Source organism: Podarcis cretensis (genome assembly GCF_951804945.1).
Source record: "Podarcis cretensis genome assembly, chromosome: 1".
Lineage (NCBI taxonomy): Eukaryota > Metazoa > Chordata > Lepidosauria > Squamata > Lacertidae > Podarcis > Podarcis cretensis.
Window position 1 is genome coordinate 69,617,850 of NC_137170.1, and position 18,833 is coordinate 69,636,682.

At 38.7% G+C, this 18,833-nt stretch overlaps 1 protein-coding gene across 4 annotated transcripts in view; it reads right to left on the reverse strand.

Annotated features, from left to right (window-relative positions):
• USP47 (ubiquitin specific peptidase 47) overlaps positions 1 to 18,833 on the reverse strand; it is a 64,530-nt gene that overhangs the window by 33,191 nt on the left and 12,506 nt on the right. For 3 of the 4 annotated variants that reach the window (XM_079965737.1, XM_079965734.1, XM_079965736.1), the window contains 9 exons: positions 18,550 to 18,663; positions 17,438 to 17,576; positions 16,348 to 16,444; positions 14,063 to 14,208; positions 12,621 to 12,700; positions 11,912 to 12,061; positions 3,139 to 3,234; positions 2,883 to 3,035; positions 1,252 to 1,419 (listed from right to left, as the gene is read on the reverse strand). In XM_079965737.1, the coding sequence (XP_079821863.1) occupies positions 1,252 to 1,419; positions 2,883 to 3,035; positions 3,139 to 3,234; positions 11,912 to 12,061; positions 12,621 to 12,700; positions 14,063 to 14,208; positions 16,348 to 16,444; positions 17,438 to 17,576; positions 18,550 to 18,663 (1,143 nt within the window). The remainder of the gene's footprint in view (positions 1 to 1,251; positions 1,420 to 2,882; positions 3,036 to 3,138; positions 3,235 to 11,911; positions 12,062 to 12,620; positions 12,701 to 14,062; positions 14,209 to 16,347; positions 16,445 to 17,437; positions 17,577 to 18,549; positions 18,664 to 18,833) is intronic. The other variant, XM_079965735.1, reaches the window with a different exon arrangement.

An 18,833-nucleotide genomic window follows, 5' to 3' on the forward strand; every position in this document is an offset into this window, starting at 1 on the left:
GTACTGACGCTGAAGACAGCTTATGAACCATTTCTAGTATTTCACACACATTATTCCAGCCAGTTGTATACCAAGTTTTCTGGACAGCAGCTAGTTTTTATATTGATGTAGGCAATGGCGGAGCTTCATGCTCCGGCACCAGGGGGCAGAGAGCAGGCGGGGGTGGGGCTGGTGCACATCCTGGGGGCATGGCGCCCAGCGCGGGTGGGGGGACCCACTGTGATGACACCCCAACGGGATTGCGCTGCTGGGGGCGGTGCGCTCCTCCCACACTCCTCTTCCTCTGCCAGTGGATGTAGGGAAGCAGCTCCATCCTCATAGCAAACTGGTAACATTTAGCCAATACTGCTGTTCCTCCTCCTTGCACTCACTATATGAAACAACTAACGGTCACATCTGGGGGAAGGAATTTTCCTAGATTGGGTAATGACTTTGCTATCTCCACATTATGTATCTCATGTTTTTATGTAGATATCATGAAGATTAGTGCTGCCTTCTGACCCAAGCACTACAATTTTGATTTGACCATACATTTTATTCTACAAACATTAGGCAGTCATGAAGCCGTAGTCATGTTTTCCTTCAGCATTTTCAACATCTGACAGGTCAGTTTTACACTGTAAGCTTGCGAAGGGATTTGGCATCAACAAAAATATCGAGTTTCAATCAAAGGAAGTAATAGTCCCGCTCTATTCTGCCTTGGTCAGACCACACCAGGAGTACTGTGTACTGGGCACAATTTAAGAAGGATATTGACAAGTTGGAATGTGTGCAGATGAGGGCGACCAAAATAATTAAGGGACTGGAAACTAAGACTTATGAGGAAAAGTTGAGGGAATTGGGTATGTTTAACCCGCTAAAGAGGAGACTGAGAGGAGATATGATAGCAATCTTCAAATATCTAAAGGCTGTCACATGGAAGATGAAGCTCCTCTTCCAGAGGCTGGGACCCAAACCAATGGATTCAAGAGACAATAAAGGAGATTCCCACTAAACATCAGAAGAACTTTCCAACAGTAAGAGCTGTTCAGCAGCGGAAGAGACTCTCATTGGAGGTGGTAGCCTCTTCTTTCTTGGAGGTCTTTAACCAGAGGTTGGATGATCTAGTTGAGATTCCTCTACAGTTCTAAATACTGGAATATGTATTATTCATTGATAGCATAACAGAACTCTCTCAATAAGGCATACATTTTAAAAACATGATCAATTATTGGGTGGAGCAAATAACACATAGCCACTTTTACAAGGTACCTTTTCACTGGCAGCTTTTGAAATCCTTTCAGCAGCACTATTGCTTTCCAGACATATTCCTTCATCAACCCCATCATCATTTGAAAAATCATTGCTCATCTGATCACTATGACAACTCCCTTCATTCTCTGCGCCACTGTCAGTGCAGCTTTCTGTTTGAGGAGACTTCTTAAAAATAAGTAACCAGAAGCAGTTTAGAAAATAGTAAGGACCTATACATCTGATGAACTTTGTATGTAATGCTCGTGCTGTACTCTTGAATACTACAAAAACATTTGACACATTCCTTAAGATTTCTTATGCTTCAACATAAAGAGTTCCATAGACCCAATCTAATTCAAAGTACTAGGATTCAAAGTTCAAAGTACAAATGTGGATTCCCAATGACTCAAAAACCCCCAAATATGCATGAACAGAGGCAGGGGAAATAGGTTTGAGTGCCTATCCTCATTCCTTGGACTACCTGCATACATGTGTACATGTAGGGGCAAGGGAAAATAGGGCATTATAGATGCCCATGGGAACCCTCTGCACATGGTTTCATTGTCTGTTCACTGACCTCTGAACTGTTCAATTGTAACATAAAAGTTTAAAATAAGCTGTGGTCACACCTTATGAACAAATTTATCATGGCATAAGCTTTCGCAGAACTGTGTCATAATAAATTTGTTAGCTGCTAAGATGTCGCTACACTTCATTGATTTTTCTACCCCCTTGGATAAAGATACTAGACAAGACAATAATAGCCTTTTGCACAGGAGTCAGCAGAAGGCAGATCAACTCTGAGGACTCTGTGCTCTCCAGCAGACTGGCAAGGGTTTCTAGTTGTTTTACAAGAGTAACAGTAACAGCTAAAAGGCTGCTCCCCCCCAAAAAAAAAAAAAATCCCTGCTGAAATAAAGAAATCTGGATTTTTGGCATCAAAGAATGATGAGCTCAAGTCTGATACTCAGGCCAGGAATTTTATTCTGTATGTGCTTAGGGTTCCTCTGTTCCTTTATTCAAACTATATTCCTACATCCATGGACCACTATTTTGCATCTGGATCCTGTTGGTGGACCTCAAGGTTCCAGTAAAGAACAAAGCAGATTTAACTTCAGGCAGCTCAGAACACTGGTTACAGCCAGTGGTGTCCCTTTGTAATCAAAGAAGAGGTTCTGAGCCAGCGGAGGTAGCCTGTAGCAGAAGTGGGGGGGGGGGAGCATTTTCTGCCATTTTCCCCTCCATCTTGCAATCCAGTCCCAGAGGGCTGGGAGAATCTTCCAGAACAAGAAAGTATTTGCGGGGGGGGGGGGGGGCAGGGCAGAGTGGCAAATATCACTCTTCCACCAGTGAATCTCTTTGATGGACCAAACATGCAAGAAGTACCAACTTGGTTCCATAGTCAGGCCTAGATATATATTTTTAATGGTTGTTTTCATGTGGGATTGAAAATTTTGAAAACCAGGTATCACAGCAACAAGCCAGTGTTTAATGTTTAGCAAGAATTTCAAAAAGGGGAAAATGATATGTTTAGGGCTTGACACTGGGAATGGATTTCAAAATGATTTTTGTTTGATACTCAGGCCAACAAAACTACATTTGAGAGATAAAGATAATTCTTAAAACACAACCAGCATGCAGCTTGTTACCTCATCTTCAATGTCGATAAATGAACCCATGTCTAGCTCTTCTGGAAATGTCATACGGTCATTAAGTTTTATCCTGTGCATAGTGGTGTAATCAAAGTCAAATCTCTTTAGCTGCAAGGTCAGCAGATAGGGAAAATGCAAAAATCGCAAGCCCTGAAAAACATAAGGCAAAAAAAGAAGAAGATATAAAGGCAATGATAAATATCAAGGATATATATCCAGTTAGTCCCGAGTTCTGTCAAAAGGCATTTATTACCTTCCTTGCATCGCATTTCTTCTTGCACCGTTCACAGAAGTACTGATTGGGGCCATCAAGGATCTCAGGCTGAATGAAAGCATGTAAAGCTTCCTCCTAATCAAGTGGGGAGGAAAAGATAAGCAGCTGCTGAGACAGATAATGTGGAACTGTGCAACAAGCAAAAGTTCATTTAACAGGTGATTTAATATTTTAAAATAATCTCCATAAACACATTAAAAAAGCAGCTACTGGGAGGAAAAAACTGAAGGGTAAACAACTTTTGCATTCTACCTTAGGTAAGCAGTCAAATCATGATCAATAACACATCACATTTTATTAACAAATTGATGGTTCCATCAGAATTAGGTTTTGTGAACAATCCAAGTCTGTTATCTTGCACATCACATTAAGCCACAGTGGCACAGTCAGCAGTTTCATGGCCTTACCCCCCTGGTTTAAAGATGGCCTTGATCTTTCAGGAACAAATGCAAAATTAAGCAGAGGACATATTTTAAAAGGTATGAATTCTGTTCTGTCTTCTCTTAAAGGTATTCTCATATTAATCTGAAATCTTAGATTTCAGCTCTGCACATAGCTAGGTGTATATTAAGTCCCATTAAACAGAATATGCATATTTCAGTGTATCAACTGCCAACAGCCTAACTTTATATCATTGTATGGCTATATGAGAGAGGTGGCTTATGCTTGCAATTTTTCCAACACAGATTAAAAAGCTCCATATATGGAAAAATGTGTGTGAACTGTCAGGTATGAAAGCAGAATAAGAAATTCATTTTTCTGGTAAGCCTAAAACCACAGAGGCAGCTACCCAATGGAGTAGAATTTACTGAATTAATCTGTAGAACAGTGCTTTTTTCAGGGGGTACTGAAGGGTACGCAGTACAAGCACCTCTTTTTTGTTGTTAAAAGTGTGGCACTTACTGTAACAACTTCACGGTGAGTACCTGCACCTCTTTTTCTAGAAAGAAAGCACTGTCGTATACCATATCAAAAGAGAATATAACCTACATTTAAATTCTGCATAAAAGCAAAATATATTGAAACCCCAAATAATACAGAATGTTTTAATTGTTACTAAAACAAAAAAATGAAAATAGGGGGAGATAGATTTCTCAGTTCTACGGACATAAATTCATTCTATCGGTTGTCTGAAATGGATTCCAAATCCCTTTCCCTGAGGCTGGAGGCTTTTGTCACAAAGGAGACTACTTTTCATGTCACACAGATTAGCCCCATGTAGTAAACTTTTTAAAAATTCTCTATTATTTCATGTTCCTTAGTAAAGGTTCTAATATCGGAATAAAGCTGATATTCAAGAATATAGTGAAGTAAATCCTCTGGTGCTGCTGCCCTAAGATGCATAATAAATTTTGGGCCAGTGTGCTGAAAAAACTCTCCAGTTGAACCATTTATTCCATCTGCTCAAATGGAGTGAGGTACAACTTTCCCGTTTCAAAAAAACTTCAGATTTATTACAGGTTTCCCATTCTGTATGAACCACTGTTTTGGCATCATTTTGTCCCCAATAGTTTTGCAGTGTATCTACTATGGGTGTGATTAGATCCTTCAATAAATCCTTATAAAAAGGTGCCACCGTTAATGGTAAATAAATGCAACAAGTCATTGCTCAGCTTGGCTTGTTCCAGCTAGTTGGTACACTAAATCTGTGACTCGTTAAGAAACAGAGCGTGGACTCTTCTGAGGATAAGGAATGCTTAGATGTAGGCAACAGTGAAGCATGCCTCAGTACTTGACTCTTGGTACCTGAAGAAATGCCTACTCCCACATACCATTGTATTTCAAATGCTTTGTAGTTTTTTAGTTGTTGTAAGTCACTCCAAGTAATAAAAATGTATAAATTTGACTATACATTAATGACCTCCTCCAAGGGCCTCTCCACAGTTTGATGTAAGGCAAGTGGCAGCAAGGGACAGGGCATTTCCAGTTGCAATGTCCTGTCCCTGGAGGTCCAGGAAAAATCACCTGGTGCCAAAAAGATGGCATTGCATTTTTTGCCAGTAGTCAAAGGCTTTTTTTTCTCCTGTGCTTTTAGTATGTTTTTACAAGGATTTTATGCTTTCAGTGGTTAGATTATATCTTTGTATTAATAGGTTTATCACTATATACACACCACTCAGAAAATGAAAGCTGAAGGGTGGTACAGAAATCCCTTAATAAAATAAGGTAATGTTTCTGGTTTGAGACATGTGTGACTACCTCACAAATGGTGCATGCACAATAGGTATGTTTTGAACATATCAACAGGAAGTCCTTAGCATAGGAAATTAAGAGAGATTCTTATTTTTTCTCAGTGCATTATTCCCCATTTCTCTCTTCTTCCCAATACTATGAATAATATTTTTTTTGGGGGGGGGGGCGAATTATGAGTTGTATGAAACAACTTGTCAAAAATGCTGAGCATATGACCTGTTAGTTTCTATTTATGCCAGCTGAGTCTTTTATTCAAAAGTAACTAAAAATATTGAGACACAGAGCTTGAAAGCTGACAGAAGACTGGGCTCATGAATTCTAGAAGCACCTTCACTGGTGAAGGTAAAATCAGAAACACCATTTGTTATGTTGTAAAATGAGTAATTTAAAGGCAGATAAGGACATTCTAAAAAGTTCTGAAAGTCACTTTCTCTCATGATCAACAGCTGTCCCCTGATTTCTAAATAAATAATAGGGGGCTTAATGGGAGAGAAAACTCACCAATTGCAAAATGGCTGGTACACAGCTTATAAGATTACTATCTAAAGCATGTTGTTTGATGGATCCCACTTTGGGAGGAGATCAAGGATATGGGAAGGTCTTCAAAAAGCCTCCAATTCATCCCTTCTCCCTCCATTTCTGAGAGCTCAGAGAAGCACTAAGAACAAACAGAACAAAGGTTTTACAGCCCCAGCTTTTCCACATGAACAAAAATTCTGTCATTGTTGATAGAGAAGAACTCTTTACAAAGGGACTGTTCTTCAAACCATAATGGGGAAGGTAGGGGGAACTACTCTACTTGGCTCCTCTGCACCGTTGGTTTTTGTTTGTTTGTTTGTTTGTTTGTTTTAAAAATTGTACCTAAATATTGCAGAGTACAAGGAAGTATTTTTTTAATCAGTTATAAGCGACAATCTTTGCATCAGAAGGCAATTACTACGAAGTGGATTACAGATTTTGCAGTTTTGACTCTATAAAATATAAATCAATCTGAAGCAAGCATGCGTATCACCTGTACAAAATATAGATTTTTAGATTACAACTATGACCTGCTAATAAGGCCATTCAGGGAACAATTGCTGACTAGAATGCTTAAGTAATCTGCACCAAAACAGCTGAGGTATTTTTTCCAGCAACATCTTTTTATGTGGGAAGCAATTAGTCAGATATAGAAATATGCAGTACAACAGAATGTGTTACATCTTTTTCATTAAAAAAATGGCATGTGAATGATTGACAAAGTGGTTATGTAAAATTTATGTAGACTGTGTGATGTGCAAGTCAACAAGGAACCATACTATTATATAGATCCATATCTATAGATATAGATATATATACAGATATAAACAAAAACAAGTGATGCTCCTATGGATCTTCAAAACTTGAATGAAAAAAACTCATGAATGGTAATGCATTATTTAATGACTTTAGTGCTTACCAAAGAGGAAGTGATGCTCAAAAGTAATTTTAATGGGATTTTTACAGATCAGTTTTTTTTACTTCTTTCTACAATTTTCTATAATTTGTATAATTACAGGAGGTTGGATTTGATGATCCTCAGGGTCCCTTTCCAACTCTACAGTTCTACGATTCTATGATGCTTCTGCCTTATATGAATGAAATTGAAAAGTATTTTATAAATACTATTTCTTCCAAAATGTCTCTATTAACTAGCATAAGTTGGTTTTCAATGTGGTTCTGGCTCAAGGAAAGTCAAGAAGAAATTATAGAAAAGTCAAACCATTTAAAATTTATTCTAGTAGTTAGATCCCATGTCATGGTTGGCCTCCAAAGGCTCCTTTCAAAGCAAGTTAGCTTTGGGGCCAAGAAAATGTTGATCAATAACATCATCCACTGAATAATTCACAGCAAAGTGTGTCTGTGACTGCATCCTTCGCTTCCCAGTGTTCCCCTAAATCTATTTCAGAGTCTTGGTGGTGGTGGTGGGGCTTTCAGAGCAGACCTTGAATTGCATGGGTAGAAGAGAGAGGTGATGTCCCATTGCAGAACCTAATGTGACCCTAGATCACCCAAAGTACTTCATTTCTCATATCACTATCAAGGACAAGGAGATAGATTAATATTTGCAGGCAAAGCCAGAAGCTGTCTAAGTCAAGGCTATTACTGTTGAATTAAATAGGATTTACTTCTAGGTTAGTGGGATAATATAATGTCCTAGATGTTTGATCTGGAGTTTGCTCCCACTGGTGACAGAACTCAAAGTTTTATTCAATATGCTACTGATGGCAGAAAAAAGGGGGAAGAGAAATGTTACAAATTTCCCCTTCCTCCTGCAGTCACCTTTCATGCTAACTGAGGGTCCCCAACCCTGTTATTCAGGGCAAAACAACAAAAACCACCTACTCACCCATTTTGCCTGTGGAATTCCTTAGTTGGATAAGAAGCCTTCCAAGAATAGAGGGAACTTTTCTGTTCATGGGAGGCAACATCCAACCCTATGTTCACTACACTTCTGCTGCACTGAAATAAAAGGGATCACATACAACTAAGAGGCTGCAGCTCAATATCCACTTACTGGAGAATAATGCCTGGGAAGTGGGCATGCTTATGAGTAGAAATGTCTAGGATTGCACTATTTTTTCCTGCATCCACGGACTTTCCACTTTCATGGAAGTTTCATTACTGCCAATATCTGCTTGTGTAAGATTACCAATACTTCTTTAAGTTTACCACTTTGAACTGTTGTGTTTCCTAACAATTTTGTTTTCTTGCAAACACATAGGCAAACAGCCTAACTTTTCTATAGAAATGCTTCCAGGTGCTTGTAACAAAATTCTGATTACTATTAATTTGCCATGTGAAGCATTAGAACATATCAGCCTTACTATAGTTACTGCCCTTAAAAACTCATACACCCCGCCCCAGACAGTAAGACAATTCACGTGTAAGGAATGACATCCAACTGTAGGATGGAGTAGGAGCAACAGACAGCCAATCCAGCCACCGATTTAAATTCAAATGATTATTTAAATTTAAAGGATGATGGTTTCCTATTGTAAAATTTAAGTTGCTAACAAAATTAGTTCTCTTTCAAAGATTACATATATCAATCTATCTGAAAAGTAGGGTAGATTCAGAAGTAGGGTGGAATGCATACTAGAGGCTAGAGGCTAGTATGAAGTGCTGTGCCCAAAATATGGCATCTTAGTTTAGCTCTGGCTTGGTGGTGCAGCCTACCAGCTACAAATAGTGGTCCACTAGGAACTGTTTTTGCTGGGCACTTGGCGCAACCCCCCCTCCCTCAGGTGATTTTCAATTGTTTGGAAAGTCACAAAGTATGACTGGTGAGCTTCTATCACCTTGCTGGTCTACAGTTTATGTAGCGCTGGCACAATGACATTTCTACTGAAGCAGTTTATAAGTAGTCTCATTTGCATCTTTCTTCCATGGTACCCAAAGTGGTGTGTGTAAGGTTTCTAGTCAGTCTCCCATCTGACCAGACACAAACCTGCTCAGCTTCAGCATGGTTGGTGAAGGATGTGCCTTCAAGACAATGGCCTATTTTAATCTTAAACCACCACATCAGCTTGGAAAATATGCTTTTGAAGAAGTCCTTTGGAAAGCTTGATTTGGACAAGGTCAAAATAGAACCTAGACTGTTCAGTAATGCCTACACAATGCCACTACCATGAAGCTAAGGAAGATGATTCTTTAGTATTTTTCATCCTAAACCCTTTTCTGATGTGTGAAGCTGTAAGCTGCACTTAATCTTAAAACTAGATGGGATTGCAATATACTGAAAGTCTGTACAATATTAATGCAAATGCAAGAGTTCCATAACACAATTCTTAAATATGTTCTCCTCTATAAACAAACAGTAGCAGCACAAACTTCCCCTTTTAACATTTTCTTCAGATTTGTATTTGGAACCTGCAAATCATTAGCTTAACCAACAGCAAATTACTGATGGTTTCATAAGGTTTGAGCAATTAATTTTTTTAAACTTCTCTTCTATATGGCCTTATATGGAATACAACAAAGCTCTTGTTGTTTCTTCAAACACTGAAGCTATACTATAATGCAAAAGAAAACAAAACAAAATGGGAGAGCAGAATAGTAAACTAAACTATTTCTTCAAGTTACAAACAGACATGGCAATTAAAGGTTGAAGCCCCAATAGCTGCCAGTTAAGAAATTTAATCTCTATTTTGATTTGCAGAGTCAGAAATAAACAGTTGGATATATCTTAAGCTTATAATTTCTCTCAAAAATCCCATTTACCATAATGTTATTAGAAATTTCAAGTATAAATCCTTTGTAGTGTATAATGGCAACCACTGACAAGACAAACCTTTTCTTTTTGCCAGGAATTGACATGTTTTCTGTTACTTTTATTTAAAAAATGAGAGATCACTTACCTTTTGGCTAGAGTTCTTTGAAGGTAGTATCCTCCTTAGATTCCCTATTTTGGGTAGTGCCGCCTGTGGCAAGTCCCTCAGGAACTGACTAGCAAGATCTAAGAGTTTTACATTCCCTTCCACAAGCCCTATTAGCGCATGTGTTGATCCCATTATGTGACTGATATGACCTTTGAGCCCACTGCTTACTTATCTGTGGATCAATGGAGGATACTACCTTCAGAGAATTCCATTTAGAAACATGCGATTTTTTCCTTTCTCCAAAAGCAAGTATCCTCCATAGTTCCCAACTGCTAAAGACTAGACAGCTAAAATATTTTCTACCACCAAAATAACCAACTTTGCAATACAATTCAGGAAAAAATATAAGAGAGCTTGACTAAGTGGAGCATCAACAGAGTTTCCAACACAATAGCTTTAGAAGAACCTCAACATATGATAAACTTGATTCTCATGTGCAGATATTCATGAAAGAAACAGATGTTGTTTCAACCAGACAGAATAAGAGTTGGTATCTATGCAACTTTCCAGTAGTTAATATTCATGCAAAATGCACATCCTGTGATAGTTAATTGACTTAATTTTTTATCTCCCACCTCAGAGAAAGCATTTAAGACAGTAGATCTTATTACAACATTTTTAAAAATACACTAGAGACAAGGGGAATAGGTGCCTGTTAATTAAAAATATGACTTAATGGTGAGCTTAATACCAATCAAAATAGGGAGGCATTCAGAATAGTTCTATTTACTAGATAATGTCACATTTATAAGCCCTTAAGTTACCCAACACTCTGCAGTAAAACTGCTGGTGGGTGTGGAGCGATTCTGTTCCCGGCCCCTATGTATGTTGGCAACTCACACATAATCATGCTCCGCCCCCATGCCCTCTTCCAGGTCCAAAAGGACCCACACATTGGCAATCACACATCAATTGGACACACTTAAAATGGCTGCTGCCTGTATATACTAAATAGCATGATAAATTTAACAATACATGAAAATGGCTAAAACTAAACAAACAATTTTCAGCTGTTTGGTTCAGTTGTTCTGGGGTGGGCAGAAAGCATTTATGGTTCACTGGCCAGAGTGTTAAGAAAGAGGACGAAATTTTCCTTCTTGTTTCATCTCCAAGAATAGTGTTCCACCAGAGCAAGAAGGCAAAGCTTTGTGCTCCCACCAAGGAGTGGGAGAGGAGCAGCTTCTCCTACACTAGCGCTATACTAGGGAGCAAAAGCGCTGCCAAGTAAGCAGGCACTGCTTGTTTGCTCCTCCCACTGCTAAGTGTGTGTGTGCAAACACTTTCATGTGGCCTTCAGAGTAGGGGATGACAAACCCTTAATGTGGTCTTTGAACTGGAAAAGCTTAGTCAAACCAGTTGATTTTTATTATGTCCAGCATTATACTTTGGTTCAAAACAGATATAAATGCAAAATCTATTCATCTATATTATCAAATGTGATGGGGTCACCTGAATCACCTACCACACCATAAGGAAGGATTTTGTAGAATATCCTACCTACTTTTGTAGAAGATATCCTACCTACTTGGCTTATTTTCTCATGACTCCTCTTATTGCTGTTCGTGTTCTCTGCTTTGGATTATCCCCTCACAACATGCAAACACACCCACACACAGCACACATGGAAATCTAAATTAGAATTCCATACACATTCCCTTTGCATATATGACACCTCTCACTAGTTTAAGGAGAACTACACCAAAAATATGGCTCACACCATCTCTTACTCCTCATTTCAAAAAGTGTTCCTTTCTGCAGTAAAACGAGAAACTCCTGTTACCACCACAAGCAGTTGCTCTATTTTTATTACAACTGTCAACAACATTAACACTTTTTAGATATTAATAAAATAAACACCTATCAACATACCAAAACAGAACTAACACTAAATCCCAAAAGCATTACAAAAAAGAGCATAATAATATTACGGTAGCCATTAAATCACTTAGCTGAACTTCCCTCTTAAACATGCACCAGTAGGACTCATTGAAGGGTCAAAAAAACTTCTAGAACTTGCTAGCTGGTTTACTGCACAAAGACGGACAACCCAAGATGGAGTATCTAGGATGATACTTACCTTTCAAGAAAGTGATACCACTGTTGCATTATGTATGTAATGTGTGCATAGATGCATTAGCATTCAGGTGAGCAGTACACACCACGCTTGCAAAAGCCTGGTTGGAGCCATAGGGCCGAATGACCAATGGAATATCCAGGTATGTGTCAATCCTCCAACTCTCATAGCCGCATTCCAGACATCTTACATAGTCCTTCAGCTTGCCTTGATAGAGCTGATTTATGAGATCAGCCTGCAATTGAGAAAGAATTTAAATATTTCAGCAAAGCCAAAGGGAGACAAACAAGATATTATCTTGCTTTATACAATATTCATTCCTGTGGCATTTAAAGGTATTCATATTGAAATGCACAAGTAACATTCGACAGGGAGAAGACAGAAGTTCACAGTGTGTGAAATCTGCCAATACCTTTTGTATCTGTCAAGTAAGAGTGTTCTTTTACTAAAAAGCAGAGCATACTCTCTCATTTCCATCTAATTTTATTACAATATACTGGTTATTCATCAAAACAGAAAATAAACCTACTCACAAAGCTCAGGGCAGGTAAAATGTTTCTTTCTCCAATTAGTCTTAATAGCATCTGATTTGGCTCAGAATTATTTCTTCTCTAGCTAAATCTAAGAGCATGACTTTCACCATACCATCTCAATGTCTTTGCCGAAGTTAGCATTTGAAATGTGGTCCAATGCAACATTATCTACTTAATCCATTCTAGCTAATATTTCTAGTTCAAGTAGCATGATATTCCTCTTTATTCCATTATTTTTTAAAGAAGAGCCAAAACTGTTACCTGTTCTGTTTGTTTCCATTTTTGTTCCAAAGCATCAAACATGACTCTACAGAGTTCCTGGACATCATGCTGCTGCCAGGCTGTTGGAAAATAAAAGTGACCTTATTATGTCGGCTTAGGCAGACATCTACCTACAGAATGCTGTTTACCTGGTTTACATGCGCGCACACGCATACCCCACAATTAATTTGGGCAGAACCTTTTATGTAATATCAAGGCAGACCTAGAGAGGTGGATTCCCTTCACAGTAAACTTATTCTGTTTAGGATTCTGCTAGCTTTGGGGTCAAAGGGTACTAGCAGACAAAGTCATACTCAGAGCAGACTCACTGAAAGCAGCCAACTTATTAGCTACAATCATGACTAACGTTAAGTGCACTGATTTTGATAGGTTTACTTGGAGTACAGCTTAGCAGGATATTATCACTCAATTTCTCCCATGTGCAACACTTGGCTAAAAACTAACCATTTTTTCCAAGCATGTTCATATTTTCAAAAAAAAAAAACCACTGGACATTTACAACAGGAGTTTTGGGGTCCCTAAAACCTCTGGAGCAGACTCGAGATGCACAAGAAAAGAAGGGCAGTTCTGCGGCACAAATGTCTCTTGCGCAAATACAACAGCAGTGTTTGATACAGACCTAACACTGCAGAACATACACTTTGGACTTTAACAATACTAAAAAGAGCTGTAAGTTCTGCTTCTAACACACCTTTTATTTTAGTCTCAATAATTTATTTTAGTTCATAGTTCAAAAATAGTTTACTTCTGTGAATTCATTGTAACAACTCAAAATTGCAAATATGAATTCATGTTTGCATGGAACAAAAAATAAAAGAAATACAGTAGTCACCAATACCCCCGTCTGCCTACTAGATAATGCAGATACTGCTTAAAATGAAACATTGTCCAGCCACCATCAGAATGGATACTGTCGGCAGAATGAATTCCTACCGCCCCCCCGCCCCCGCAGCTCCTCTGCACCCATCAAAGCATATCTGGGGGGAACATGTCGGCTGCAGGGGGGACGGGGACGTGGAAGGGGAAGTCCACTCATACAATATTAGGCTTCACCCACTGAAAACAAGGTTTAAATTTATCCAAGAATCATTTTAAAGTAGCTTGACTTTCTTCTGCTATCCCTGGAAGCATCTAGGTGATTACCATGGTCACCAAGATTCTGGACTAGATAATCCAGCATGTGTTCTTAAACAATGTTTGTAAAAACAGTACAAAAACTTGCAATGCCTATATCTTTTAGAGCATTCGCCATTCCTAAGAAAGTTGAATCACTTTTTTAAAAAAAATATCCAGCACCTCAGAAGATTAATGTACTCTCTGGGATACTTTCTATGGAACAAATCCACATTCAACACAGAATGTCAGTTTATATCTAGCCTAACAATTACACTAAATTTAACCAAGCAATTTGTCTTAATTACCCTCACTACTATCCCATCCAAAGCTTCGTGTAACATCTGTTGTTTCAATTGCTCTCTTTTTGCTGGTCTGTAATAAAACAAATAGCCTTTGAAGCTGGTAAGGGATGCTGGTCACTGGATCTTCTTCAGATTCTTCAAATTCCCATCTATTAACAAAAAGGAGGGGTCTTAGTAGGATCAGGCAATTAAGTTACAACACATTTAAAAGAGCTGCCTTCTTAATGTACATTTTTAGATAGAGATCTTCCTTGGACGACAAGCTGATGTAGAAATTGCTGTTCAAGGTGCAAATATGGAAAACCCGAAATCCTAATTCATATGCTTAGCATAGTCTAATATAGAACATAAAAACAACTTTTAAGAAAACATGCGCAACAATTCTTCAGCATTTAATGTTTTCATCAGACAACTTTCTATAAAGAAGCATTATGAAACATTGCACACTTTTTTTATAAAACAGTTGTTTTCCAAATACAGTGGTACCTCGGTTTTCTAATATAATGCATTCCGGAAGACCGTTCAAGTTCAGAAACGTTCGAAAACTGAAAACTCAATACAGAAAACTCAATATGGAAGCCACATGGCATGTTTAACTTCCAAGGCGTGTTTGAAAACCGAAGCATTTACTTCTGGGTTTACGGCATTTGAAAACTGAAATGTTCATCAAAGAAGAGATTTGAAAACCAAGGTACCACTGTATACCCATTAGAAAACGAAATTAATAAAATCACAAAATGTGAACTCTCATGAATTCTTGCAAATACTGTTATAGGATTAAACACTGCTTAGAACAAGAGTGGGGAAAGGGAGTCCCATCAGTGAGTGGAATCCTGACCTCTGCAGTCATAGAACCTCAGGCCATTTTGAGAGGTAAGCAAAGTCTCCCACCTGTCAATCACCTGACATCAAGGGCAAGGCTTAAGTAAGCCTACAGAGGAAGATCCTTTGCATTGCCAGCTTCAATCAAAGCCAGAATGCATGGAGTTATTTATGCTTATCGCCAAATGTGGGGAAGTTGGCTGTGAATTGGGGGTGAATGGCCTAAGAGGCCAAATTGGGACGTGCCAAGTCTATTCAATGTTGCAGGTCAGAGGCTCCCTACCCCTGGCCTAGAATTTACAGAGACACACTGAACCATACAGTGGGTAAAGGTTTATACATTGCTCCTTAACTACTCTATTCCGAACTTAAAAATGGAAAGTGTAATGCTGGTGGTCAACAAAAGAGGTTTAAAGACTGTCTCAAGGCAAATCTTTAAAAATGTAGTATAAACACTGACAACTGGGGAACACTGGCCTGTGAGTGCTCCAGTTGGAGAACAGCCTTTACCAAAGGTGTCATGGACTTTGACAAACTCAAACTCAGGATGCAAGGGAGAGACGTGCTAAGAGGAAGGCATGCTTGGCAAAACCACACTGTGATCAACTCCTATCCAGAAACCAATGTCCCCACTGTGGAAGGACGTGTGGATCCAGAACTGGCCTCCACAGTCACTTACGGAATCATTGTTAAAACCATGTTTATCTTACTTGGCTACGAGTGATCGCCAAAGAAGAAGAAGACGATTTTTTATCTACACTATGAAACATGGTATTAGCTACAAATCACTTTTTCTACTACTAGTACTATGAACAAGCTCTCAAGTGCTTGAGCACAGTAAAATGAGCATTCTGCATCCTGTGCGCCTCCCTGCTTAAACAAAAATCTCATGACATCTCTTGGAGCATCAAATTTGATTTTATCCAAGGTTTATTACCAGAGAATAATGCTCCTTCTAAGATTCTATTGTTATTTCTGATAACTCCAACTTTTAAAACTGCAGGTCTATTCTGAAAGTATGTTCCAATACTAATGGCCAGTTGTTTAAAAAAAGTTCTTGCTCCTACTGTGTTGCAGAGGGAGTAGTCATGACACTTCAAATAGAAGAAGTTATTATAGGAGCATGAATGTACTCTAACCCTGTTACATTATGTGCTCTCATGGGGGGGGGGAATCAGAAAGAGCCCACTACTGTTTTACCTAGAAGGAGGATTTCAAGTATAGGTTAAGTATAACTGAAGTTTAATAATTTCTTAGAATGATTTTCATAAAAATACATGCTTTGGGAGGGGAAAATCTTGTCCAACACACACAGAGTCGATTTTTTTTCTTAATACTCATTTCCCTAACTGGCAAAAGTAATGCTGCATGAAAACTATCACAAAAGCTTACATTTCAGAAAACTGCAACATTAGAACATCTCTGAAACCTATGACATTAAAATATTTTTGATAACATGCACTTACCTATATAATGCATTTCTAAATTCAGGAGTCATGAAAAGGGTTTGCAGAAGGCTGTTCAAATAGCAAGTCATTGCTTGATTTACTAAACCTACATAGCCTTTAAAAAGGGGGGGAGGACATGGTTAGCAGCCAGGCTAGCACCCAAAAGTAATAGAGTAACATTTCTTGTTCAACAGGTTAACAGTTATTCTAATAATTTCAATGAAATTTGGAACAGACATTGCTTTTCCTATTGCGACCATTGTAAGTCTACCACTAATCCAAAGGCCCGCTAGACTATCAGAATGCAAGAATAGTTTCCTTGAAATTTATAAACTGGGGAAAGTAATAACGGCCATGGGTTTAGATTCTAAGTAGCTGTGAACAGAATAGTCCTCCTATTCATGGAAGGCCCCAAGATCCAGTAGAAGCTTCACACTGAAGGGAGGGAGTAGGAAGGCAATTTTCAGAAATCCCCCTCCCCATTGCAGCACTATTCTATATCTCAAACACCCAGAGGCTTCCCAAACCTCCACAGCAGCAATTTATAAGGTACAAAGGGTTGTAGAACAAATCTCTGTATTAGTGGAGGGGTGAACAGAATCAAGAGTTTCTATGCTAGGATTGATTGAAAGAGGCAGGCAGAAAAAAAGTATATTAACTGTGAATGGGGGTTGGGAAAAACAGTGCTGAATTTTTGGAGAGCAGTCTGAGTTCTCTAGCCGTATGGAATACTTGCAAAGGTCAAAGTAGTGTTTAACATGTAAAATAAAAGGAACATGCCTGGAGACCTGTGGAACCATCTGCACTCAATACATTATATAGCCCAGGTATCAAATTGTACTAGGGGGAAAAACTTGGAAGCAAATAATAGAAACAGGAATCAGCTCACACCCTGGGCAGTGGGTTCACTGCCACCACTTCCTACTCACTCATACCATGCTTGGGAGTAGTTTTACCAACAACAGTTCCCTAGGCCTTTTCCCTTTGCACCAAACCGCACACAAAAGTGAGGTGTATGGCTATATTCTGCCCTGCCAATATATAACTTGTTTTAACAGACCATTGAAGCCTTACTATACAGTGGAAGAGAAATAATAAACCACCTTACCCGTTTCTGATTTACTCAGAATTGATGTATAAGAATAGTTCTGACCAACATAATCATTTGAACAACCAGCTGAACCTTCTCGTGGAAGAGGGCCTATAAACCTATCTGGATTACGGTCATCTGCTCCACTGGCCTCATCCTAAAAGATAAGATACGTTAACTAGCACATTTGCAAAGGATGCAGTTAATACAAATCCATCCACACAAAGTTATCCTATTTAAGGAAGTCTAGAGACTAAGTGCACATGTCAACAGTCCCATCCACAAGTACTACACAAAGCAGTCTCTCCAAGAGAGAATGAGTAATGGGAGTGAGGAGGGGAGGGAGCCTAAACAGAGTTCCTATGATGTTCCCACCTAGTAAGTCCCAAACTCAGATTGCTAGTTGAGCAATAATGCACAGGATCAATTTCTTCCAGCTACTAGGTGTAGGTACTCCTTCTCTGTGCTCCCAAAAAGCCTTTGATGCTCCAATCTGAGGCTGATCAGTATTCAAAGCTACTTTCAGCACTCAAATTGCACTGGCCTGATCAGAATTATGAGGTATAATTATGGGAAGACAAAGTGCACTATTGTGTTTGAAGTCTTAGCATGCATTTCCTCTTAAGTGCATGCCTGAAAGCTAAAGTGGTCTTCTTTCTTAAAAGGCCTTACTGGTTTGGGAAGGGCAGTGGGGATGACTGGAACTGGTTTACTTGTGTTACCAGCAAGAGAGTCAACAAATTTGCTCTCTCTGAGTGGAAAAATGTCTTAGTTTCTGTTTACTGGAATATACAGATTCACAAAGTCTTTTGTGACAGAACAACTCTTTGGTTGCATGCAGAGAACCTATATGCCTTGCCAAACAGAGCCTTCCACAGAATCATAGAATTGTAGAGTTTTTCCACTAACATTTCTCCATCTTCTCCACACCTATTTATATAGTCAGTGCTATCTCATTTTATAATACTCTTCAGCACAAGATTCTGAACCTATACTAGGCAATGACACATACAGTACTGGTACCAGTAAAAATAAAAATTATGGCAAAAACCAAGCTTTCTTAAAAGTGATTCATAAAGAAAATGCAGGTACATAATAGGTACTTGTTTTATAATTTTAAATTCTCTTACCAATACTATCTGAGGTTGTTCTCCATCTTTATCTGTCAGATGCAGAAAGTTCTTTTTCCCAGGTTCAAAACCAGCATCAACAACAGATTTATCACTTGATTGATCCAATGATGTCTACAACAAAACAAAGTAATTGTTTGCTAAATAGATCTGGCTACTATTTATTTTGAAAATTTAAATTAATAGGAGAACAAGTGGGGGGGGAATAATAGAACCACAGGCCTAATGTGAAATATCAGTATAACCTGGAATATCCCTGGTCATCAGCACGCTCTCGCTGCATT